The following is a 27515-nucleotide window of genomic DNA, read 5'->3' on the forward strand; positions in this document are numbered from 1 at the left end:
CTAAATAACTTTTTAAAAGGCCAAATCTAAGAAAGACATTTTGTTATCCATCTTAGCAAAAAATTCATTATTACTTTCTTACACTTCTGTTTTTAAAGGGGTCCAGGGGTAACTGGGTGTCAAGAAAGCATTGGCACTTCTGGGAGTCAAAGGTGTAACTTGATAGGTCTTCAGACCATCTAGTGGCTGAAACATAAAATCTTTAGGTGCAAAGGAATTCTTTCCTTTCATTTTTGCAGTATTTGTCTCAGGCAAGTTTTCCATTTTTGATAAGACTCCGTCTGGATCCACTCCATTTGTTGCACTGGTTTGTGAATGCAAATTATTTTCTTCACCATCAACTTGAAAATAAATGACCTAGATATGAGTAAAAACAAAATAGAGTGAGAAATTCTCTTCTGGGGATAAATGTGACCTATTTTTACAGGACTGAAAATGTAAAAGTTGAGATATACATTCCATGTACATAATTTAAGAGACAATAAAATACAATTATATATATGGAATCAGAAGACCAGCTACACTAAACCATTGCTATAATCTAGAAAGAGAATCAGTCATTATTAAAAGAAATAAATAATAGGTTTTAGGTATTAACAACAAATCAAAATGTATGAAAACTAAGATGGAAAAATTTACTCACCGAACAAACATGTATCTTTTTACTTAAATTATGTGGATAATTACAATGGTTTGAGAATCAGAAATCCAATGTTTATTCAATGACTACTATTGTCAAGGACCAGATCCTTTATCATATGAACAAAAATATTTTGCAGTGCGACACAGTAAGATTAACCATAAAAAATGTGAAGCATGTTTTTTCAATTCATTTTAATTGTTACTTTAGTTTTTATTCGCTGAGATATAATTGACATGTAACATTATATTAGTTTCAGGTGTATAACATGATTCAATATTTGTGTATGTTGGAAAATAATCACCACAAGAAGTCTAGTTAACATCCATCACCACACAGTTACAACTTTCTTTTTGTGATGAGAACTTTTAAGATCTGCTCTCTTAGCAACTTTCAAACGTACAACGCAGTATAATTAACTATAGTCCCCATGCTGTCCATTCCATCCCCGGGACTTACTTATTTTATTTTTTTAAATGTATGTTCAGGGCAGTTCCCTGCCCAATATATATATATATACTGGGGAAGGGGAATAGGACTTTATTGGGGAAGAGTGTGCACTTCCAGGACTTTTTTCCAAGTCAAGCTGTTGTCCTTTCAATCTTAGTTGTGGAGGGTGCTGTTCCACTTCAAGTTGTTGCCCTTTCAGTCTTAGTTGTAGAGGGCACAGCTCAGCTCCAGGTCCAGTTGCCATTGCTAGTTGCAGGGGGCGCTGCCCACCATCCCTTGGGGGTGTCCAACCGGCAATCTTGTGGTTGAGAGGACACGCTCCAACCAACTGAGCCACCCGGCTGGCCAGGGACTTACTTATTTTATAACTAGAAGTTTGTACCTTTGACCACCTTCACCCATCCCACTCACTCATTTTAACTTAAATTTTAGAGGTTTCTATGTTTCTGACTTTTAACGAAATACGAACTGACACCAGAGTATTTCAACCTGGACAAGAGTTTAAGGGTAATACTGTTCCTGAGGTCAGCATGGGAGTGAACGTAAAAACTAGTGATAATCCTTAAGGAAAAAAATCAATCTCAAGGGAGGAGCTACAAGGTTAGCGCTTGTCTGTAAATATTCACCCTATACTGCCTTTCTGGAGGGTCTATGTTTGATTTTTAGAAAGGATCTGGTGGTTTCTTACACTTTAGCGTAACTTTTTTTTTTTAAGATTATGGAAATGTAGCATGGATTATAAACTAAGGAACTGGATCTTCAAAATGGTGGCTCTTGTTTGAAGACTCTACTAGGCCCTATGCTAGATGACATCAGAATATTAGGTATTTAATTCTTAATACTAGTCCATGTAGGTAGTACATGTTAGAGATGGGAAAACAAACTCAACACTTGCCCAAGGTTACATAGCTAATTGGAAGCAGAGACAATATTCAAATTCAGGCTTAATTATATCCAAAGTCAATGCATTTCACCCTACCCCATTAAAACTAATTTTCATATGAAGGTTCCTGTCATGTGTTTTTATTACATTTCTATCTCTTATTAACCAAATTATGGTTTCTCCAACTATAAAGCTCTGGGTATAAGATACCTGAAAAACAACAGTAAATCCTCTTATGCTTCTTTATGGTTCAAGAGGTGTTAACACACATGTAGGTTAACATCTTAAAGCAGTTCTTTATGCTTAATATCAACTTTATGAAAGTAGCAACAAGATTTTTCAAAGTAGCTACCATGTTTCCCCAAAAATAAGACCTAGCTGGACAATCGGCTCTAATGTGTCTTTTAGAGCAAAAATTAATATAAGACCCAGTATTGTATTATATCATATCATATCATATCTTATATTATACCTGGTCTTATATTTTATTATATTATATAAGACCCAGTTTTATTTTACTTATATTAAATTTTGCTCCAAAAGACGCATTAGAGCTAATTGTCCAGCTAGGTCTTATTTTCGGGGAAACACGGTAGAAACCAACAGATGTTTATACTCTACCTTGTCAAGTTTAGTTTCTATTTTTTTGGCAGGTCTTCCTTGATTTGTTGCCTTTCTTTCTGCTTCATTATCTAAAATAAAAATAAAAGAAGTCATCCATTTTGACCAGACAGAAAATGCTACATTAAAAGTACTAGGTGCTTTGGGAAAGGAAAAAAAGGCAACAATAGGAATATATGTCTTAAAGATTAAAAGTCGTATTATAAAATAGGATAAAAACAGATTAAATTTCTGCTAATCATAGGCCATCTGTTTTCAAAACAAAACAAAAGGGTTAATGTATTTTACCTTTTGCCTCTGAAAATAAATATATGTTTATTACAGAAAATTAGGAAAATAAACAAGAGCACAAAAACAACATTAATCAAAAAAAAAAATCACCCAAGATTACGTTACTCAGTAATAATCACTATTGATACTTCAGGGTATATTTTTCCAGTTTTTTCCCAATGTTCACATATTCACATACATATATTAGAACTGTAATAATCCTACTGTTCAGGCTTTGACCTGTTTTTCTTTCCCCACTTAACATATCATGAACCATGTCATTAATGTTCTTTCATAACATTCTTAAATGGTTATACTGTATTCCACCAAATAGATGGACTGTCATTTATTGGGGCTATTAATTTTTCACTTTGAAGCGTGGCTTACACCAATTCGGGTACTTCAACATTTGAGGACCCACTGTATGTATGCTACCAGGATGTTGGGGCACAGAACCTACCTTCAAGAACTGGAATCTCCCATTTTCTCCTCTCCTATTCAAAGAAGTACATGTTGATTTTAAAAATTGAACACAAAAAAATCTCAAGGACCGAAACATTCTAGTTCAGTCATTACTCAAGAAATAGTTCTTACCATTAGGAGCTCTTGTCACTGGCTTTCTTGTTGTAGTAGATGAGACTGTTCTGGATATCTGCTTTGCTGTTTGAGTAGTTGATCGAGTCATTCTCACCGATGTGGACATTTCAGGCTGTAAAGCTGTGGGAAAAAGTAATCAAATCAAATGCTTTTTGTAATTGTTAAATTATTGTGGCAACATCAGAGCTTATAATTTCTAATATTCCTACCTTTTTTCTCTTTGTCCAACACTTTCTTTTCAGAAGTTTGTCTTTGACCAGGTCGAGTTGCTCGAACATCGTTCCCATTATTAACCTATTTAAAAGATTAGGTGCTGTGTGGTTTAATTGCATAATGAATCAAACCACATTTTTAATCTGTAAATTGACCCATCATCTGAAATATGACTATTATAAATGACCCAGCAAAAAATCCACTACCCCAAATAAAATGCGGTAAAGAAAAAAGTTTTCCATTATGTAAGTTTTCTTACAAGCTTTTTTAGAATCCTAGAATTTAGAAAATGCTAATAACCTAAGCTATTAGAAAGAGCTGACTATAACCATCTGAGAGTCCTTAAACATACCAGGCATGTTTTCACTTCAAGACCTTTGAATTTTGCTTAGAAAATTCTTCTCCTGGCTAGAAGAAGAAAGGCAACAATAGGAACTATTTGCTATAGTTCACTCTTCCATTTCCGTAAAGACTTCATTCAAATGCCACCATCTCAGTGAGGCCCAGTCAAAATTCCACCCTATACCTACTTTAGTATTCCCCATCTCACTTCTCTTTTTTTATCTCCTCCATAATACTTATGGCCATTAGACAAACGACATCCTTATTTTGTTGCCTATCTCACATGAAAACAGGGAATTTTGTTTTTGTTCACTACTCTATCCTAGAATCTAGAGCATGTAGTGACTAAAACTTTATTGAATACACGAAACTTAGCTACTTCACCTGACAAAGAGGCATCCTACTTCCCCTTTGCCCACTTCACTTTATTTTAGTACTCCCCCTAATAACTTTATCCATAATGGTGTTTTGAAGACCCATAAGTTTATAACACCCACTCTATGTGCTTTATATTCCTATTTGCATTTTATGGTGGCATGGAATGTATAATAGAAGTCCAGTAAACAAACAACAAGAAAAAGAGTGTGATACAAAGACAAAACTTGGTATTGATGTCATAAGGAATGCCTGGGCAAAGACTACTTTAAGTGAATACTTTCTTAACATTTGGCCAAAACTGCTCTGTCACCATACCAATAACAGTGATTTGGGTACTATTAACTCTAGCAAAATAATCACTGTACTTGAAGCTAATATTAGAAATGAATTTATTTACTCCGAAAAAAGAAAGGAAATTTATCATTTTAGCAACAATTATCTACTATCAACTATACCTTAGTTAGCTCCGTTTGCTCTTTGGCTTTTGATCTTGTCATCCGTACAAAAGATGGAACAGCCTTAAAACAGTCAAAAGAAGATAAAATAGTTTTTAAAATGAACTCACAAAATTACTTCCATGTCTTATTATGAAATACAGTTCCCATTTTAAAGTTAAACTTTATTTGTAATCATTTATGGCAAAAATAATGGTTAAATTACTATTTTTCCTGGTTGTGGCTTGACTTAAATTATGTTTAAGTTAATGGCTTAAAAACTTTTTCATATTTCTCAGTGAGGAGAAAGAAAAAAATTCTAATCATGTTTCCAACTATTAGGAATTCTCATTAATATGATTAGTTAGACATATTTGGAAGCGGATACATGAACAGACTAGAGTATTAGGATGTTTTGGTGTTTATGAAAAGATGCTATACAGCTTACTTTCTTAGCTTTTACAATTTGCCTTCAAATCTCCTGATTATGCTCTTGTCCATTGTCAATAAGAAAATGGAGATTTGATTGCAAAATGTGGAAAAAAGTTCACAAGAGAAGGACTGATCAAAAAGTGGTAAGACATTTACCAACTCTGTAAAATTCCTTAAGAAGCATAATCAGACTTCTCTTCAAATAAGAAGTCATTTTCTTCACCAAAGCTCAGTGAAAACCTACATTAAAGAAACTAGAATTTTTGCATAAAGGGAGCAAAATTCACCAATGTCTATTGTCTAAGTAGAATAAAAAGCAATTATTGGTGAATCTTATTATGTAACACAATGTGTCTTTCTCCTTCTACATATAACACTTTGTAAATAGTTGTTTATAGGTTAGACCAATGACTGGTATCTTACATATTCTTGAAAAGCCAGATTAACTTGAAGAGGTCTTCTTTGATGTTCCTCCAAACATAAACAATCTCTCCCTCCTCTAACATATATATAATATACTTACCTGTATCTTTCCACCTTGAGCTACAGTCTATTAATTTGGTCTCTTCTAATTGTCCTAAGATCATACACAGAGTAAATAAAGATCTGTCAAATGAATCAATGAGATTCATGAAGCAAAGAAAACTAGGCAACATCTTGGGCTTTTACGTTATTCCGTTCTTATTTAAATCAGGAATGAGTACACAGTCAACAAGATCTTTTAAAAATATTATTTAAAATGAGATCTTTTATACGTATCTTTAAAATAGCAAATCACTATTGACAACCTAATTTACAAAACTACTTCCTCTGTTCATACTTTATTCTTGACTCACTAACCATTCTCTTCTTTTAGATCACCCCTCCTTTAACTGCTATCCTCCATTTTAGCTCTCTTGCCACTCTGACCAGTTCTTCTCAGCCTGTACTGGTACCTCACTTCTGCCCACCTGAATGTGCTCTCTAGACTTCCTTCTCATAATTTTATGTATCCTTATTGCAATGGTCTCATATAGTCCTACAGCTTGAACACCCATCCATATTCCCAATACATCCTAAATCCACATCATGGATCTCCATCCTGATTTCCAAATTTTATTCCACTGCCTGTTATCTAGGTGGTCCAAATAGGTTTTTAAAAGGGGGGTAATTAAAATGCACCTCCTTAAACATGTTCCTTGTCCTGTCTTCTTCATCTCTTTCAACCACAGCATAATTTACTATATAGTTGTTCAAACTAGTATCATCAGAATCATCTTCTCTCTCTTAGATTTCCTTTACCCCTCATTATCTACTTGGTCTCTCAAATTTATCTCTAAAGGTGTCCTATACCTATTTCTTCCTTTGAAACACAATGTCCAATCCACTTATCCTGTCTCACTCTTTTAAGATAGTCTTACACCTGGTCTTCCTATCCATAAATGCTTCCCTTTCCAGACTATAATCTTCAAGGCCAGGGAATCTTCCTGCATTACTAATTTGATAATGGTACCACCTTATTTAAAAGCCCTCGTTACTCTCTATATCCCACAAGATAAACACCAGGTCCTTGGCATAGCATCCATTGTTCATCAGCCTGGCTCTACTCACTTTCCTAGGTTTATCCTGTCTCGGTCCACCTATAGCTTTATTGAAAGACCTGATTTTCATCTTCTGAGCTACTATTACATCATCCCCACCTCCTACCAATTAGTTAAGTGAATAAAGGGAACTAAGGGACACTGGTTATTTTAGTCATTTAATCGTTTAATGAATTGTTTCTTGATCTTTTGGCTAAAATCGAGTGTAATCTCTTAAAGAAAATTCCTGTTAAACAGAACTATTCCTCTATATCAAATTAGGATACTAAGTTTACCTTTTTTGGCTCAGCTTTCATAGTATTCTGGTTTGATAAAAGAAAAGAAGGCATATCAGGTCTATAAAGACCCACTTTAAATACTCCTCGTTTAGCTTTGTCTCTCTGCTCTTTCAACTTTTGAAGTTGCTTTTCTTCTTTGTATTTCTGGAGCATTTGTTTCCGTTGATCACCTGGAAGAGTTTTCACTGACCCTAAACAGAAAAAAATACATGACACAGTATATAAAACATTTCAGATAAAAAATTATGCAAATGCCTAACAAATCATTGTCTAACTTCAACTGCTACTAAGAAATACTTTTAGAAACTTCTTGTTAATTCCTCAGTACTCTAATTACAAGTTATTTCAACCCCCTTTCTTTTAAAATTTCTATTCCTTTTGCCTTCGCTTGTTCAAATATTTATTAACTGCGTGCTCTATATTATTCTACTTTTAAATTAATTAAATTCTATGATAGTTAGCCTTTAAGCTGACCTCCCGTGTTCTCACCTCTTGGTAGTTATGCCCTTGTGTTGTCACCACCCTCACTGACTAGAGCTGACCCGTGTAACCAAGAAAGTACCGTTGAAATGACTTCCAAGACTAGGACATTAAAGACATTCCAGCTTTTGCCTTACTTTCTCTTGGATCACTTGCTCTAGGGGAAGCCAGTGGTTGTGTGGACCCTTAAGAAGACGCAGGCAGCCAAAGGAGATGTCCACATGACAAAGAAGTAAGGCCTCCTGCCAAAAGCCAGCATCAACCTGCCAGTCATGTGAGTGAGTTGTCTTAAAAGCAGATCCTCCAGTTTCACTCAGGCCCTCAGATGCATTCCTGGATGACATCCTGACTGCAACTTCCAGAACCACCCGGCTGAGCCACACCTAAATTCCTGACCCACAAAGATTCTGTGAAATAATGTTTTTTGTTGTTTTAGGCCACTAAGTTTTGGGGTAACATAATTTTTTCCTTTGATATTAAAGCTATTTGTCAGTTTCTCTAGCTCCCATCTATGATTCTCAACTTAGGTTTCTACCTACATATTCTCATGTTTATTTAAACTGGTTTGAAAAATATGAGTGGCTACTATGTGGTCAGATGTTCTTAAGCAGTAAGAATAAGTAAGAGAATTTCTGTCCTTGAAGGGATCACAGTATTGTACTGTGGGGAGATGGATACAGTTTCAGTTTGGTTTAGAAGGGAATATATAGTAAGAGAATGCACACAGTAGCCAATCAGTACAAACATGTTTGAGAAGATCAGGAAAAGCTTTTCAGAAGAAAGAATACCTGAGAAGGGTTCTGAAGAATGAGTATATGTTTGCCCACTAGGTGAAGGTTAAAAATAATCCAGAGAGATAGCTGCACAAGTCAGTAAATTTACTAAAAAAAAAAAAAAGCATATATTTAAATGGCTGAATTTTATGGTATGTGAATTATACCTTAATAAAGTCATTTTAAAAAGATAATCCAGGCAGAGAGCAGAACGTGTAAAAGGTCAAATGATGAAGAGGTCTATCATCAATAAAAACCCAACTTCTCTGATAGTTCCCTTTCTCTCTTGATCTAACTGAAACCTGGCTCTCCCCTAAAGACACGGCTTCCCTAGCTGTCCTCTCAAGTGGTTGACTACTTTTTTTCTCCCACACTAGTAATATCGCTGGGCCTAAAGAGGGGAAGTGTCCCCATCATTGCTTCCCACTATTTCTTCCTCCTCACTAAAAGAGCTCAGCTTTACATTTCATGTCATCAGATCATACTATCAAGTACCCCAAGGTGTCATCTACAGACCTTCCAGGTTTCTCTCTTGTTCCTTGAAGGCTTTAGCTCCTAACTCACTATCACTGTCTCCATCACTATTCTTGTATAAATGTTGATAACCCCCTCCAACACCTTGCCTCTCAATTCTTGGGTTTCCTTTCCTCCAAGGAACTTGTTTCCACTATACCTCAGCTACCCATTCCCACAGTCACATCCATACCAGTATTTCAACCTTTTTCGTGTCCTGGCATACATAAAAAATAACATTTACAGGGCACACTGGAGCAGAGTCTGCCCGTGATCAAATGCAACCAGCCAGAGAGAAAGCTCTACCCACCCCAGGCCCTGCCAGAAACTTCAAGGGCTGAGAGGACCAATATTTGGTCATACTTGTATTCATCTGTGAGACAACAGGCACTTGAGACTTCATTATTACCAGTGAATAGCTGTATTTCCTTCAAAAGCCCAACCTCAAGCAATCCACCGATTACCATATCTTTCCAACAGCCCTTTAGCCCCTATCAGGACCTACACTCTACTGACCTACACTCATCTTTTTACTGTCTCTTACCTCCCTTGTGTTCTCAAGTTTCTTCTTACCTAATTTGGATTCCGTGATTCATCATCATAATCACTACTTCATCTTTTTAGCCCCTCTCTCACTGTGCTGCACCCTGGCAAAATTTTAACTCTGATTAAATGCCACTCACTGCTTACCTCACACCTACAATATATAACTGGGTTGAAAAAATACACAAAATCATGCTACCTCATCTCTTTCTATTTATGACTATAAACCTCTCAGTTGGACCTTATGTTTCTCATTTCAATACTCTCTCATTCACCTGAACTACGATTTCATACATTATCCTCTCCTCAAACCTGACACAGCTCCTCTCCCATCTGCATTCAAAGCTCCCATGGTATCTGAGCCAACATACTTCCCCTGCCCTTCTAGACGAGCTGAGTGTGCATCTCCCAAAGGCCAACCCCTCCACTAGCTCTAGATTCTATTCCTTCTCACCGAATCGAGAGCATTCTTCCAGCAGGTTACCCTCCCTCACTCATCTAGTTTTCTCTCTATAAGGGGTTGTTGCCATCACAAAGTTACAAACATGCAGTAATTCCTCCCAGCCCACACCCTCATCTAGCTGCTTGCCTCATTTCTCTTTTTCAGTATAAGGCAAAATTCTTCACAAGACTTAATCTATATCCCTATTTCCAATTCTTCGCCTTCCATTCCTCCTCACGTTTTTTTCAAAATTATGAAAAATTTCAAATATACACACAAGTAGAATACGATGAACCCCCATATTCCTATAATCCAGATTCAACAATTATGAACATTTTGTTGCACTTGCTTTTTTCTGAACTTTTGAAGACAAATTCTACTCGCAAAACTTTATCCATAGATATTTCCACATGCACCTCTAAAAGTAGACATTTTCTTTCATAATCGCAATACCCTTATCATACCTAACAAACTTAATAGTAATTCATGTTATCACCTATTATAGGGACCAAATTTAGACTTCCTGTTTCAAATAGGTCTTTTATTTTTTAAGCATTGGTTTGTTCAAATCAGGAACCAAGCAAGATCCACATATTGTATTTAGATGCCTTTTAAATCTCTTCATCTAAAATGGATCTTCCTCCCCATCTTTCATTTGTGTCATTACCTTGTTGACAAAAGCTAATCAGTTGTACTACAGAATGTCCCACTCTACAATTGTCTGTTTGCTTTCTCCTGTGTTTTTTTGTTCATTCCTCTAGCCCTCATGCTTTCTATAAACTGGAAGTTATATCTGAGGGTTTGATTAGACTGAAGTTCAACTTTTGGAGCAAGAATATGTCCTAGGTGGTGCTGTCATTCTCTTTTGAACCCATGCCTATATGGCTTTCATTCCCTGAACTTCACTCCACCAAAACTACTTATCAAGATCACTGCCACAGTGAAGTTCAAATTCTCACTTCTAATATAACTTGACCTAACAAGAAGCACTGACAGGCTCTCTTCTTTGACAGACTCATTTCACTTGGTTTCTAAGATACCACTCTCGTCTGGTTGAACTCTTACTTTACTTGCACTGCTCCTCAGTTCTTTGATCCCGCTTGTTCTTTCTTCCGTAGCCATGCTCACCTACTTGCTCTCTCTGGAACATACCAGGCCCACTCCACCTCTAGACCTTTGCAAATGGCAAATAAAGAAAGGCTATTTTAATAGCATATTGACATGGTTAGACTTTCATTTGGAAGCTTTTCATCAAGGAATAGAGTATTTGAGAAGGCAAGAATAGAGGCAAGGAGCCAACCTAGGAAGCAATAACATCACCTCAACGCAGACAGAAAAGTGTCTAGCTCTTCCATTAAAGATCATTCTGCATCATTCCATGGCCCAATTTTCATTTCCTCCCAACTCCTAAGAGATGTTATTCTTTACTCTCTCCTCCTTGATAACCAATCATTTCCTTTGACCTTCAAATATGCACTGAGCACCTTATCTCAAAAACAAAAAGAACCCTACAGCATTTTGTCCAATTCTTTTATCTCGCTCTCATTTAGAATCACAAAAATAATAAAACTGAAAGAAATATTTTAGCCCAACCCCCTCTTTCACAGAATCAATTGAGCTCAATTATGTTGAATGTCTTGTACATGCCATATATTACACTAATCCTGGAAAAATGATAAAATTGAAGCAGGGAATATTTAAACAACTTCACATCTCATTTCTTTCTCTATACAATGTCTAAGAAGATGTTATCTCTTTCTGCCATTTCTTCGTCATTTATCCTTGCTTTATTTCACTGCAATCTAGCTCATAGTGCCTGCTATATAAACACAACTAAGTAGGCATCTAGTGACTCCTTCCAGTTAAACACAAGTCGCTTCCCAGTTCTTTCTGCTCTATAGCATTCCTTAACTTCTAAGACATTTTTTTTTTAATGTCCTCTTTTTTATTTTATTGTTTTCAGGTGTACAAAGCAACGTAATACTTAGCATCTAAATTGTATTTAGAAGCCTTTTAAATACAATTTAGATGCTAACCCCTCAAAAATTGATACCCCCCCAATCTACTACCCCTCTGACATCATATATAGCTGCTAAAATAAGACCCTCTATTTTTATCTTTTGCTCAGAACATTTCTTCTTCAGTTGGATTTTTCCTTCCTAATGACCCCAAATCCTTTTAGGCAAACTGCAGGGAAGAATTATTTGCCCTACTAAGAAATGTTTCCATTTGCAAAGTATCCTTATTTTATAGATTCTTCAAGCAGTTCTACTTTATGTCCCTTATCAACTTATCTTGTCAAAATTTATCTTACCCAAGTGCCAGAATAATTTTAGAATTCCCATATAAGGCAATATAGAAAATAAAGTGTTATAATATTCCATAGACGAATGGCTTTAGCCTAGCTAAAATAGCTTTAACCTAGCCTGTACCTTAAATAGACAGCAGAAAACATCAAGTTACTCAAAATGGTATTACAAAATTCTATTCTTCTGGTCAGAGTTTGTTTTCCATTTTTTAAACTTTTTTATTTATTTAAATGTGGTTTTCCAGGATCCCTCAGCTCCAAGTTAAGTAGTTGTTTCAATCTAGTTGTGGAGGGCGCAGCTCACAGTGGCCCATGTGGGGATCCAACTGGCAGCTTTGCTGTTAAGAGCACCACGCTCTAACCAACTGAGCTAACCAGCCGCTCCCCGGTCAGGGTTTTTTAAACCTGTTATTAAATCAACTTTTATTCACTCTTCAAAGTATTTAAAAATTACAATAAACCTTTACTTACTTGGCTTGACACTGGACTTTTCAGGAATAAGCTCTTGAGATGTCTCGTGTAATTTGGGAAGAAGTCTACCTTCTAAGGTTGGAATGTTGACATCTTTCAAACCGAAGTGTCTGTTTCGTTCATATTCCTTATGTCTGTTTTCCTTCTGAGATAGTGATTTCCTATGAGCAATTTTAGTTCTGATCATGTCAGTACTTAAATCCTTTCTGTGTCGACAGGCAAAATGTGACGAAGACATCCTGTCAGGGAAAAGAGAAATCAACTTACATGGATTTTCATTTTATTTAAAAAATTAAAGAGTCCATTTCACCTCCTGTTCCAACCTCAGAGCCTTCTGAAATAAAAACATTGAAATACAAAATGGAATAAATATATGACACTGAAGGGTGGGAAGGAGGTTATCAAAAGATAAGACACTATGACCTATTTTTTCAGGTACTAAATAGGAGCTTGTTTCACAGATGAAGTGAAGCCCAGGAAGCCACAGTCCATAATATAAACAAGAGGCTCTAGGCTTACTGTAGAGAACATTACAAAATAATGTGAATTAAAGGTGGAAATAGGGAAAATAAGTGAAAGACAGTATACAGAATAGTTTCTTAACCTTCCCCAGGTGATGAATGCAGGCAGTCTGACATTTTTTCTCAAGCCAAAAAACAAAATAAACAAACAAAAACCACACAAGATGCCGATTAGACAAGTAGGGATGATAAATAGGCAGTTGGATATACAACAGTAAGAAAAAAAAAGGGTTTTCAGAAGAAATTACCATGGTGAGATAGAAGAATAATCATATCAGTTTGCCCTTGTGAGGGCAGAATAAAATTATTTTCAGCTACGCAAAATATCATATAGTTTACTTGGCATATGCTCTTTTTGTAGAAAGACCCTTGAGAGTGTATTCAAGTAACACAAGGGAGGACAAGAAAGGATGTCATGGGTTCCAAGAAACGAGGGATCCAACTGACAAAAAGAATAAAGGAAAATGGAAAGTCTAAGGGGATCACCTATACAGTCGGTATAGAGACCAAGCCAAACTGGAGAAAAAGAACTGGTTTCCCAGAGAAAATTCTTGGCAGCTTAAAACAAAAAGAAAAGGAAAGGGAGAGGGTCTGCCATTAGGAAGTTAAAAAAGTTGTAAGTACACTGAAGTTGTCAACAATAACTAAGAAAGTCCAATAGAAAACTCCAGATAAAAGAAAAATCTGCAAAAGAAATGCAACAAATTAAAATGTTACGTGATTTTAAGCAATCAACAGAGTATAAAAAAGGAGAATTCGTCGGACTTGGATGCCAATAACAATGTCCTTTGAACAGCCCAGGGGAAGTGACAAAAGACTGTGCTTTTCATCAAAAACTCTCCTCTATTGGATTTGCCACCTCCCACAAGTATTAATTTGCTAAATATTAAAAAGTAAAACTTAGGTGTTATTTTAAAATACAGCAGAGCACTATACACAGCAGAGAGACACACACAGAGAGAGACAGAGACGGAGACAACTAATGCTAACATTTAATTATCACCTAAACCCTACAAGGTAGTTAAGTATGATCGCCGTTATACAAATAGGGTGAGTTAACTGCCCACGTTGGCGCGACCAAAAGGTAGTGCAGATGGGAGCCTAAGCCAGGCAATCTGGCTCTTCCACTACACCTAAGTTCTCTTCTTTGGCTGACCGGAGTTCCTTCCAGCTGGAAAGTCTAGAATGCCTTAGTCTTTCTTGCCTAGAGGTTCTCAACCCGGGCGTTTTTAGTTGTCGCAGGATCTGGGAGGAGCGACTGAAATTTAATGTCAGGACCAACGATGCTAAGTATTTACTCCCCGGTGGTCAAACGCTGAGTGCTACATAGATCAAGGCAACAAACAGTTCATCTTCTGGAGGACTGAGTCATCAGCTTCGGGGGTAGGACAGGTAACACTGTCCAAGAGGAGCCTCCCGTGCGCAGCGTCCAGCCCGCAGCTGCCGGTCCTTAAGATCCTTCTAGACTTTCCAGAAGGAAGCGGGCCAGCGCCCTCCCTCCAGCAGCTCCCCAGCACCCACCTACCTGAGGCAGCGTCTCGCGTGAAACCTCAACCAAACTAAAATAAAGGAATTCTCTCGGTCTTCAAGACCACCACTGCCTCCGAAGCCGGAACGCCTACCACCCGAGCCTCCGCAACATTCAAACTTCCCGCGCCGAGCCTCTGATTGGAGGGATTTTAACAAACACTTCCGGGAGATGTGCCCGCCTCTTCCCTTTGATGAGGCCAGTGATTGGTTTGCTCCTTCAGCGATTTGAATTGATTGAAAGGTGAACGGACGGTTCAGACGAGTGTAAGCGGAATCAATGGGCTGGTCGCCACGTGATATTGATGAGGGGCGGGTCAGAAGGGACTCGGGGGGCCCTGTAAGGGGCGGGAGCGGCGGACTCGTGGTGTCGTGTTGTCGCGGAATCCGCCCCGCACCTTGCAGGGTCCTGCGGATATCCGAAGAAGGTCGGAGGAACTCAGACGAAGGAGACGAGACTCAGTTTGCAGGGCTTTTTAACATCCTTATTTAGTTACATAAATCCAGCCAACCTTATTGGAACGTTTTCTTCATTTAACGTTTTTAATAAAGGGCTTCCCACACCAAATTTCTCCTTACATTGTTTAGTGTTACTTTTCAACGCCGCCAGTCTTTTTTTTTCCCTCGTCCATTTTTTAAAATTGAGATAAAATTTACGGTGAAAAGCATAGATTTGATGAGTTTTGCTAAATGTAAACAGCTGTGTAACTATCACCCAATCAGAATGTAGAGCATTTCCATCACCCAAGAGTTCCCTTGAAGCCCCGTTCCAGTCTCCCACCTTTTAGGCAACCATTCCTCTGATTTCTATCACCTTAAAAACAAATCTGCCTTCTTTCTCTCAGCGTGTTGTTCAAGACCCATCCCTACTGTTGCGTGAATCAGCAGTTACTTGTTTTTATTATTTCATTGAATACTTTGTTTATCCATTCACCTATTGATGGACAATGGGATTGGTCCAGTTTTTAGCTGTTATGAATAAAGTTGCTATAAACATTCTTGTACAAGTCTTTTTGTGGGCATGCTTTATTTCTCTTGGGAAATCTAGGTGTGGAATTTCTGGGTCATTCTGGGTATGCTTAACTTTATAAGAAATCGCCAAGCAGTTGTCTAAAGTAGTTGTACCATTTTACACACCCACTAGCAACGTGCAAGAGTTCCAGTGTTCCACATGCTTGCCAAGATTTGGAGTTATCACTCTTTAATTTTAACCCCTCTAGTAGGTATGAAGTGGTATCTGGTTTTAATATTGTAGTTTCCTAATGACCAATGATGGTGAGCATCTTTACATGTGCTCATCAACTATTTTTGTATCTTGTTTTGTGAACTGTTCAAGTCTTTTGCCTATGTTTTTATTAAATTGGGGGTAACCTTTAAATTTGGTTGTCTTTTTAGTATTCGTTTGTAGGAGTTCTATCTATTCTGGGCACAAGTCCTTTGCCAGGTATATGTATTTTGAATGTAGTCTCCCAGTCTGTGGGTTGTCTTTTTTTAATAGTAAACTTTTAATTTTAGTTTTAGATTCACAGAAAAATTGCAAAGATAGTAGAATGAGGTTCCATATGTTCCTCATCCATTTTCCCCTTTTATATTAGTATGGTACATTTATTATAATTAATGAAATGATACTGATACATTATTATTAACTAGAGTCCAAACTTTATTTAAATTTCCTTAGTTTTTACCTACTGATATTTTTCTTTTCCAGGATACCACATTACATTTAGTCATTATGTTGCCTTAGGCTCCTTGTTCTGTGACAGTTTCTTAGACCTTTCCATTCACCTGTTTTCAGTACCTTTGCCAGTTTCATGGAGTACTCATTAAGTATTTTGTAAAATGTCCCTCAATTGGAATTTGTCTGATGGTTTTCTCATGATTAGACTGGGATTGTGGGTTTGGGGGAAGAAGACCATAGAGGTGAAGTGCCATTCTTATAATATCACATCAAGAGTACATAATATCAATATTATTTATGATTGTTAATTGCTAACCTTGATCACATGTTTGCCAGGTTTCTCCACTGTGACATTACTATTTTCTCCCTTTCCATACTGTACTCTTTGGGAGAAAATAACTATATAGGCAGCCCACACTTAAAGAGTGGGAAGTTACGTTCCATCTAATTGGGGACAAACTCTGAACATAAACTATCTGGAATTATTCTGCATGGGAGATTTGTCTTTTCCCATTTGTCCTATTATTATTCAATCATTTATATCAGGACTGTTGGGTTATACTCTAATACTATTTTATTTTGTTGCCATTGGTAGCTCTTTTAGTTTGTTCCTCTTTTACATATCCCCATCATTGTGGGGTGTTTGTTTGTTTGTTTTAGTACATACTTCCTTACTTTCTGGCTCTACAAGATGCTCCAGGCTCATCTGAATTTTCCCAGTTCCACTACTAAAATCAACCATTTCTCCAAGAAGCCTGGGTTCCTTTTATTGGAGAATGGTATGAGAAGCCAAGATCTAGACACTAGGTGTGCTCCTTGCTACTGTGGAGTCTTTCAGTTGACTGAAGAAATATACCTGTCTATATTAATGTATGCATCTTTAAATGTTTCCATAGTCATCGTCTGTATTTACTTGAAGCTAATCATGAGTTTATATGCTGATGTCTCCAACTCTAATCCATTACCACATGGATCATTCTAGCCTCCTCCCCTTGCTTATCTGTAACCTCCCACTCCAATGGAAAACCAGACTCTATTAGTTGCCTTTTCATTTCCTTCATAGCATCATTGGTGAACAGAGGATTTTACATTTGATGAAGTCTAATTTATCATTTAAAAAAGTTTCATCTTTAGTGCTTTATTTCCTCTCTAAGAATTATTTGCTTACCACAATGTCATGAAGTTACTCTGCTATGTTTTCTTCTAGAAACTTGGTAGTTTTAACTCATGTTTAAGTCTGTGTTTCCTCTCTCATTAATTTGCGTGAGTTACCTCCAATCTTCCCCCCCCCCCTTTTTTTACATATTGTCCAATACCACGTATAAATGAAAACTGTGTAAATGGCTGTTCATGGGTTAACTTTCTTCTGCAAACCCTCCCATGATTTTCCGAGTTAACTAAAACTAGTACCATAATGCATTAAGAAATATAAAACAAAGCATAACATATGGGAAGGACATAGCTTTGTTCAATCCATTTAGCAACAGGGATGAGGTTGGCAGGCTTGATGAGAACAATTCAGCGGAATGATGGTGGCAGAAACCACATCGCAATGAATTAAAGCTTCATTGGGAATTACTGAATGAGGCAGAGAGTGTAAATGAGGAATCAGAATTTTTAGTGATGAAAAGGACTTTGAAGATTAATGACTTGTACAAGATCCCACAGCTAATTAAGTAGTAGAGCCAGGATTCAAACCTAGGTATTTTTATCTTCTTGGTTGTAACCATGGATTGTTTTAACATTTATTTAAGAATGGAAAAGAGTAGTATAGACTTTGGAGTCAAATAGGTGTGGTTTAAAATTGCCACTTTATATTGGGCAAGTTTTCTGCACTTTTCTGAATCTCCGTTTCTTAGGAATGTTGGGAGGGTTAAATGAAATAATTAGTTCCAGTTCTGCTTCCTACAAAGATGCTGACAAAGGAAAATTACTGGCTCCCTCCCACAAGATCAACTTTAGAGAATCTACAGAGGGGGGAAAAAAACCCAAGTTATTGTTAACATTCAGGAATGTAAGCAGTCTTTTGTTGGTTTTCCCCTACAGTTAACTGATTAACCTCTCATCTCTTCCTTCCAACCCTCTGGCCTATTGTAATTCAATTTAGGACATCTCAGAATTTTTTTTGGTCACTTTTTACTGTGGCTATTAAAATATTTAAATTGCATGTGTGGCTCTCATTGCATTTTTAAGTTTATTGGGGTGTGGGGTGACAATGGTTAGTAAAGTTACATAAGTTTCAGGTGTACAATTCTGTAATACATCATCTATATATCACACTGTGTGTTCACCACCCAGAGTCAGTTATCCTTCCATCTCATTGCATTTCTATTGGAAAATACTGTCATAGTTTATGAGAAACTGCTGTTTGAAATATCAGTGAGAAAGGACCGTCTCACTCCCACTCAAAAGATATGAGCATAGAGAAGCAGCCTCGATTTCCAATTCATAACTTCAAGATCAGAGGTGTGGAGGTCAAAAAATAACCTTCCTCCCATCTTTCTAATTTCTTCTGGCTGGGTTAATCATCCAATAAACATGAGACAGATTAACGTCCAAAATTTATTACGTCCAAAATTTATTACGGATACACATATGGGAGTGCCATAAGAGTATGAGATCCAAGGAGAAATTGGATCATTGTGATTTATAAAGCATTCTGGACTAAGAAGAAGGGAGGCAGGGGTCTGGGATTTCAAAGGGAAAGTAGGCAATTCGCAGGTAGAAAGGGCAAATGTGATAAATTCTTGCTAGGCCACCCAGAAATAGTGGGCCACAGAGGGACTCTATTGCTACATTTCTCTGTTTGCCCCGTTTAATGTTATAATGCTAAGGTGATGCTCCTTTTCTTTAAGCAGGTCTTCCTATCTGAATTCCTTTAGACAAAGAAGGCGAAGGGTCAAAGATTCTTTCCGAGTCCTTTGTTTTTTAATAACCAACTTAAAATCAATATCCCAAATGGTTTATTTTGGGATAACAAAACGTTGGTCCCCCTCAGAGGTTTTAAATGGCAGTTTTCAAGGAAAAAGGCAGTCAGATTAGAATATTCCTAGCAGAACCTTAAAAAGTTTCCAATGGGAGGAGGCCAAGGCCATTTAAACAATGTTTCTCCTCAGCCTATATAGCCCCTTTCTTGTGGTGTGGAGTGATTACTGCTTTTTGCTTTTTTTCTTTTCTTACCCGTGACATCCCCAGTTCTGCTTTACTCCTGTTGCCTCCAGAACGAAGATTACAGAGAAACCTCAATTATCAAACTGCCTCCACTTCATGACAGCACCGATTCAGAGTGGATCCCCAGTCCTCCTGGTCCCTTCTCAGAATCAAAGTTCCAAACCCTGAGGTAAGCTCCTCTAAAGTTTCTTGTGCCCAGATCCTCCAGAGGTCCCTGGGAGAGGCCTCATGCTCTCCCTTGCAGCAGCGAGTAAATAACTAAACTTTTTTTTTTTAACTACAAGTGTGCTCCTGGTGGTCTTCATCTTGTTAAACAATAATTTTAATTTCCATGGCTGACAGTCTTTTTAAGAAAGGGTTTATTAGGCCAGGCTAGCAAAAAATAGAAGGAGGAAGAGGAGAAGGAGGAGAAAGAAAAGAGACTGTCTTGGGCATGGAGTCTAAATCACCAGTAGCATGGCGAGGTTGGAATGACAAATGTGGTTTAGCTGTGGGCAGCAGATTGGAAAGTTCGTGTGTAAAGAGGCTCCTGGGGTTCTATAGAGCTTGGCAATTCTCTCTTTTGGATAATCATGGAAATAGCCACCTGGAAATGAATTCTAAATTAATCCAATGATGCACAGGAATGTGAGCAGTCTAGTCCACAGCTGTAAACAGGCTAACTGTTCTGTCTCCTTCTCTCACTCTCTGGCCTCTGTTGTTTACAGCATCTCAGAATGGTTTTTCTCCTTGTCCACCTGATGGGCTTTATTTGTAGACCTCTCGCAATGGAGTCTTGAAATCTTGATGTTGGATTACCAAAAAGGAGCAAGAAGAACCATTGACTGATTCACGAAAAATTTATAATGTATCAAGTGAAGAGCAGTTTTAAGAGTCCAACCAACCTGGGCTCTAGTTCTGGAGCTGCTCAATTTCGGTTCTTAAACTTCATTGATGGGGATAATGTCAATACTTACTTCTGAAGGTTGTGAGAGTTAAATACCCTACCTAAAGAACTTAGGATAGAAACTGGTATACAGTGAGCACTTTAAAAAATGGTGGTTCCTGTTAGATGACCACAAACGGGGAAAAGTTAGGATGAAGCCCAAATCCTGTGGACATTCCTTTGTTCTCTGGACCAGCCCTGTTTCTAGCAAGGCAGAGAGTGGCAAATTAATTAATTAATCAATTCATTTGCCTTTTAAGTTAAAGTTGACAGGAGGGTGAAAGGGCCCTAAATTCTCCATTGGAATTCAAGGATGAAGGAATTACAGATAAAAGATTCTCCTTTTCAAAAAATGTGTTTTCCCATATTTTAAAGATGCTCTTACTTTGTATGCTTAATAAACTTTTAATGCCTCATGTCTCCAAAGTCCATGTAAACCTTGCCTTGGATTAATACTCATCTTGGAAACCAAGATGAGTACAAAGTAGTGTGGAATGTGTATGAGTTTTGGCCCCATAGACTTGGGTTTAAATCCCAGCCCTGCCACTTTTTTAATCCATAGGTTAAAGATCACATATGGCCTTGGGCAAGAGACTTAATCCTTTCTGAGCCTCAATTTTATAACAGTAAATGGATTTTAAGATAAGGATAAATTATATAAAAGTATCTGACAAAAAATAGATTTTCAATAAATGGTAATTTAAAATATTAACAATGATAACAACAATAATAATATCCATGAACCTTCCGATAGAAACTAAGTGCATTTTTAATTAAAATATTGAGAAATAAAGGGCAACAGGTATTGCTATAAAAATTAGTAAATATGACAGAATTCACCATTAGTTGGTCACAGCTATGAACTGGTGGAGTCTTTCTACAAAACAAACATCAGAGATGTTTGCCAATCAGTCTTATTTGTCCAAAGGGTGGTTAAAATTTCACTTAAATCATAACTCTTTAAGCCATTGCTTTGAATCAGCATTTCCCCTCCTATTAAAATTTAAAAACTCTGCTAGTTTATACATGTGACCAACTCTTGTTCTTTTTTGTTAGTGTTTCCCTCTAGTTGTTTCCCAAGTGTTTCTTTTTGGGTAAATTATTTGTCCAACTGTATAAGGCTAAGGAGATTTGTTTTTTGGTGTGGATTTTTCAGTAGGTATTTATAATACGAGAAGGAGTTTAATAACCAGTTTTTAAAGTCTGTGGGGACAGAGCCAGGAGTTCAGTTTCCAGGCTCTCGGACTCACGTGGAAAGGTAGTGGCTCAGGTAGTAAATGGCCATCAACTGTGATTAGATGGCCATTAGCTGTGGCTAGTTGGCTGTCAGCTGTAATCACTGAGACATTGGCCACTAATATAATTGCCGTGGCTACCGCTAGCAGCAAATGGGGGGCTAGCAAGGGTGGATTGTGGATTGCAGATCGCAGAGAGGCGGATGCCAGCGAGACTATAGTGGTCTGACTCCCCTATCTATGGCTCCGTGGGTGTTCCTTTTTGGCCTCACCACGTCCTGCGTTCTTATGTGGGGAGCATGACCCGGCATGACACCCTGCATGACAGACCTCATGCCCATAGGTATATTTTAATGTGAGTTCTTTATCTTTCATAGTAGAATATTAATAGATTCTGTATAAATTTGATAAAAGTTTAAATGAAGAAATATGATATTAATCTAAAAGCAGAAACTGTTAACAGGGGTGATTTCTTGGAAATGAATTAGGGGCTGGGGAGGAAAGGAGAGTTGGGAAGGAGAGGGATACTTTTATTTTTAATTTTAAGCTTTTTATTCTAATTTCTTATTATGTGCATGTAATTATTTTCCAACAAAAATTAGATTAATTAAAAATAAATAAAACTGTTTTAACACATGCCTCATTAATGTTTATATATTTAATAAATAATTATCATAAACTACCCTTCCACCTCTGCTTATATTTGATTTTTTATTATATTTATTTTTATTTCTTATATTTAATGTTTTAATACTCTAAATAAGTGGTTACCTTATTTAATACTTTTTTAATACTCTAAATAAGTGGTTACCTTATTTAATACTTTTTTAATACTCTAAATAAGTGGTTACCTTATTAACTTTAAATAATATATATTTTTTTTATTTTTATTTTTATTTTATTTTATTTTTTATTAGTTTCAGGTGTACAAGACAAGGTAATACTTAGACGCCCACCATCTACATCCCTCACACTGTGAACCCCCCTCCCCCCTAAATAATATATTTAAAGGTTTAATTCTTGATTTATCAAATTTTGTATGGTTTAAGTACCCACAATGAAAAATGAGAATCCTACCCTTCTTTATATTTCTACCTTCCAGTTTTTCTTAGTTACATTAATATGTGTCTGAATAACATTGTGTGATATTAATTTATGTTTTCATGCTTCCATTTCTCCATTCAAACAAGTAACAGCCTCTGAATTTTATCATTTCAGGGGAGGTACAGGTTGGGGAGAAAAGCAGAATTAGCCTGCAAAATTTTTACTGGCTTTTATATTCCATCAGCTGAAGCTCATTGAGGAACAAGGATTTGAGGGAGGGAAGCATGGTGACGTGGAGAAGCAAGAGGTGGGGAGAGGCTTCTCCCCCAGCGATTCCATGAGGGTTGGGTGGTGGTAAGAAGCTACATGGAACTCAAACACTGCTCCAGGTAGAGTCCTGAGAAGGGGACAAGCCTCAGAAGGGATATCTGGGGAAGGCAGATCTCTAGCACAGGTTTCCCAACCTCAGCTAAGAGTCCCTTGCCACAAAGGAGCAGAGATCAGCTGCATTGGAAACCATCATTCATTGAGGATCTCAGTTACCTGGATGTACAGGTTACTAATGCTTTGATAACTGTGTACCTTGACAGGAGCCAGGGAGGGCAGAGAAACCCCAAGAATGTCTGCAGTTACATTTCCCATCAAACAGGGTGTATGGGAGTGGTGAAAAGAGAGAGGGGATATTTCCCAGAAGCAGAAATTAAATCGAAGTGTAGAAATTAAAGTGACATTTCTTTGAACACTTGAGTTTGTTGTTTGAGATCCATACCCTGCCACATAATTTTTTAATTATCAAGGTGTATGGTATTTATATGCTACTCTGTAATGTAATTATTAAATCTCCTATGCTTTGGGCATTATTTGATACTCGAAAGTGAAAACTAATGGACAGGATGTATGATATCATAATTACATAAGTATTATTCACTATAACCAAATATTGTGATTGGACTGACTTAGAAGGAAATTGAATCCTATAACATTAAAACTTTGCTGCTTAAATCTTTCCTTCACTTGTTCTGATTCTACTTAGTTGCCACCATTATTGTAAAACTTGGCACCTTGGATTCCTATTTTTGTGCTGAACTCCTCAAGTAATTTTTTTTCATGTAGGAAGCATGAATGGTAAACTTTTTAACTCCCAGAAGTCTTTTTTTTTTTGTCCTCATGCTTAATTAAGAATAAAACGAAGTTCAAAAAAATTTTGTCTTAAACCCTTGAAGACATTACTACCTTTTCTTCTATATTTTTTTTGTCTACTTGCTTTAACATAAATTTAGGGAAGTGAATTGAAGTCTCCATCTCTCGTGTTTCTATTTCTCCTTGTACCTCCTATAGTTTTCGCTTTATGAATATTGATGCTGTGTTATTTGGTGCATAGATTTTATATCTTCATTGTGAATTCTGCTTTTAATATTATAAAGTGCCTTGTTTAATGCTTTTTTTGGCCCAAATTCTGAAGTTACTATAAGTCTGGCTTTGATTTTTATCTCAGGCCCCAATACTCTCACCAGGAAGCATCTTAAATGAACTCTACTGATGGTTGCTCCATCAACTCTATTTGAATTTGCTGATGCTGAATCTGGAACTTATCTGAGCCTTCTTAGAAAGAACCTGGCCTGGTGTCCTGAGAGACAATTTCTTCTCTTGATTTTCGAGAAATTCAAACCCATTTGCTTTCTGTTTTCTAGGTAGTACTCAAAATTTCTGGCACACTGATGATACTGTAATCGTTTTTCTACTGATATGGTATGTGATTTTTAAAAATATCTGTATTGAAATTTCAGTGGGAGGTGGGAGGGTTTTGCATTTGTTTAATGCGATTAATTATGTATCACAGACTACACCTTGACCTGAAGCCTTTCCTACAAGAGATTTTAACAATAAGTTCCACATTTAGAGGAATATAACATTGTTTAATGTCCATCCATTTTCTTCTTCCCTCTTTAATTCTTCAACATGCATTGCATATGCACACATAATCATTTAATTTATCATTAGTTTACATTTTTTCTTAATTTTCATTAAAATCCTCAGTGCTTATGCTGTCTTCTCTCTTCATCCCCAAAATGTAAAATTCTGGAAAGACCTATTTGAATGATGTATCTCTAGTGAGCACTCAAAAATTTCAGTGTACATTTTAGGAGATATTACTGTTATGTAACTATTATAGAATGGCATAATTCCAAAGGGAATTATGGCAATTTGTACTCAGAATACAGTACAATAATAAAAAATATATCAGTAACTTCAAAGGTTTGAATAAATTACTTGTATGTGATTTTTTTCTTATACATTCTACACATTATCAGCTTCAAGGCATTTTAAAGCTAGTGGCTGATAATACTTGCAATGTCAGTTTTTTCTTTATATGCTAAATAAGAAAACAGAAATATATTCAATTGAACTACTGTGAATATATGTGAAATCATTACATACCTGATCTTAAATCCTCCTTTTGGAAGATAAATCTTTTTTCTTTTTAAATAAAAACAGTTCATCACTTTTTAGCTGCATCGGAATCTGTATTACCACTTTTCATTTTGGAAATCTAATTGCTTGAATCCTCCTTTAAAGGAACCAAGTAGCAATACAGAGGACTCACCACGTGGTGGCATCTGAAAGCCCCCAAATCAGCATCGTAAAGTGACATACCAGTACGAGGCATGTGTCCAAAAATTTAGGCACACAGTTAATTACCTTATAGGTAACAACAGGAAATAAATAGAGCCATCATATTAAAAGGATGCTGGAAATGTTTTATTGATTGATCTGGGTTGTGGTTACATAGGTATATACATTTTAGAAAATTCATCAAGTTATGTCTATATGTATATGTAATATCTGTGCATTTTACTATATATATATATATTTTACCTCGATAAAAAAATTAAGTGACTATAAATGAGAACCGTTTTATGTAAGCCATCTTAGTCTTTGCCTTGTTATTGAACACAATAACAAAAAATTTCAGAGGAACACATTGTGCTCTATTTCTTAACCTTAATCTAGTTACACAGAGGTTTACTTTATAATTGCTCTTAAAGTGTAAAAGGCAGATTAAAAAGTGAAAATCCAATCATCAGGTATTTTATAATCCAGAAAATCCAAGAGTTTACCCTCTGGCAAAGTGAAAGTAGTCACAGGCACCTGGCATTATAATAGGGCTGCCAAATTTAGCAAATAAAAATAAGAAACTACAGCAAATAAAAATGAATGCTTAGTTGAATGTAAATTTCTGATAAACAGCGAATCATTTTTTGGTATAAGTATATCCTCATGCAATTATCTGGTCCCATGCAATATCTGGGGCATACTCATACTAAAAAATAATTCATTGTTTATTCGAAATTCACACGTTACTGAGCATCCTGAACTTTCTTTGACAACCCTAACTATGTGGCAAGCTGCACAGGTAGAGGCAATTCTCAGTGGTCCACTGAGTGGAAGGTCAAGGAAAGGAAAGAGGAAGAAGAAAAGTCTTAAAATAAATTAGCCTGATGCTAAGACCCTATTTGAATGGAATTTGCTGAGTTCAACCATTATTGCAATACTTCAGAAGTTATGAATCAACATAACATAGTGAGTAATTTCTATCAACAAAAAGCAATATCCACAAATGTTTAAGAGTCATCAGTGTTTCTCCTAAAATCTGTGTATCTCTCGTAGCATCGGCTTATCTTCTGATCACTTTAGATAAAGATACTGTGGAAGATAGCTTTGATTTTCATTCTGTATCTAAAGTTTTTCTAATTCGTAGCCAATGATTAGGAGTGTGAAGTTTCAAGGTAGGTTGTTTTGTTTTTATTCTACAAATAGTCTCTGACAGACTGCCATGTGCCAGGAACCCATATTAGACCCAAAGGACAGGATAATGACATAGTTTTTCCTACAGAGCTGAGTTTAGGCCTTAGGGGACTGTAAGATAAATAAATGATAGATAGATAGATAGATAGATAGATAGATAGATAGATAGATAGATAGATAGATAGATAATGTACACTAGTAAAACATTACCTAACAGTGATGGATGACTGCTGTTTGCTGCTCAGCGTAACTCTTTCTTTTGGGAAACCATCCAGACAATTTTCTATGTTATGAATATTTAGTTGAGTGAAATTGACCCCAAAACCATCACCATGATTGATGATGACTGATTCAAAGATGGGAGTATAATCCAATTAAAACTGACTGAATCCTGAGAGGCAGTAAGTAGAGGCTTCTGGAAAAAGGAAGCATTCACTCTTGCCTTTGGTAATGGCCACTGTGTTTCTAATTTGAGGGAAGCCATCCAGATGCTCAGGGCCATCAGGTACCATTCACATGTGCAAAAGATGGAGTCAACACCCAGAAAAAGCATTGGTGACATTGTGGAGCCTTGATTCAAGATGAATCTGAGACTCCTCACAGAGTTTTCAGTTAAATTGAGCCAATAAATACACTCATTTCTTAGGGCAGTTTGAGTTTCAGTTTTCTGTGTTTCACTGATGCAATAAAAGTCATAGAAAAAAATGAAGGTTTCTTTTTCATTCCCAGCCCCCACTTGCAACCCCTAGAGATAATCACTGTTACAATTCTTTCAGACATTTGCGTGGATATGTATAAGTAGCCTTTTCACGTGAATAGGAGTGTATTGTACATATGGTTCCATCACTTGCTCTCTTTTTAAACTTATGTTGTACTGTGGACATCTTCATTTGTCAATGCATAATATTCTGTAAATTGGATGTAGCATCATTCATCTGTCTTTCATTAATGGAAATTAT

The 27515-nt window shown here is 36.6% G+C and overlaps 1 protein-coding gene across 2 annotated transcripts in view; it reads right to left on the reverse strand.

Moving 5' to 3' along the window:
• DLGAP5 (DLG associated protein 5) overlaps window positions 1-27515 on the reverse strand; it is a 78983-nt gene that overhangs the window by 22503 nt on the left and 28965 nt on the right. Inside the window, exons 1-8 of one of the 2 annotated variants that reach the window (XM_081049169.1) lie at window positions 14695-14818; window positions 12649-12887; window positions 7116-7309; window positions 4850-4912; window positions 3671-3755; window positions 3459-3581; window positions 2595-2665; window positions 83-357 (exon numbers count right to left, since the gene is read on the reverse strand). In XM_081049169.1, the coding sequence (XP_080905295.1) occupies window positions 83-357; window positions 2595-2665; window positions 3459-3581; window positions 3671-3755; window positions 4850-4912; window positions 7116-7309; window positions 12649-12886 (1049 nt within the window). In that variant the 5' untranslated portion in view covers window position 12887; window positions 14695-14818. Of the gene's footprint in view, window positions 1-82; window positions 358-2594; window positions 2666-3458; window positions 3582-3670; window positions 3756-4849; window positions 4913-7115; window positions 7310-12648; window positions 12888-14694; window positions 14819-27515 lie in introns of those variants that run through there. The other variant, XM_081049168.1, reaches the window with a different exon arrangement.

This window comes from Rhinolophus hipposideros (assembly GCF_964194185.1).
Source record: "Rhinolophus hipposideros genome assembly, chromosome: 5".
Taxonomy (NCBI): Eukaryota; Metazoa; Chordata; class Mammalia; order Chiroptera; family Rhinolophidae; genus Rhinolophus; species Rhinolophus hipposideros.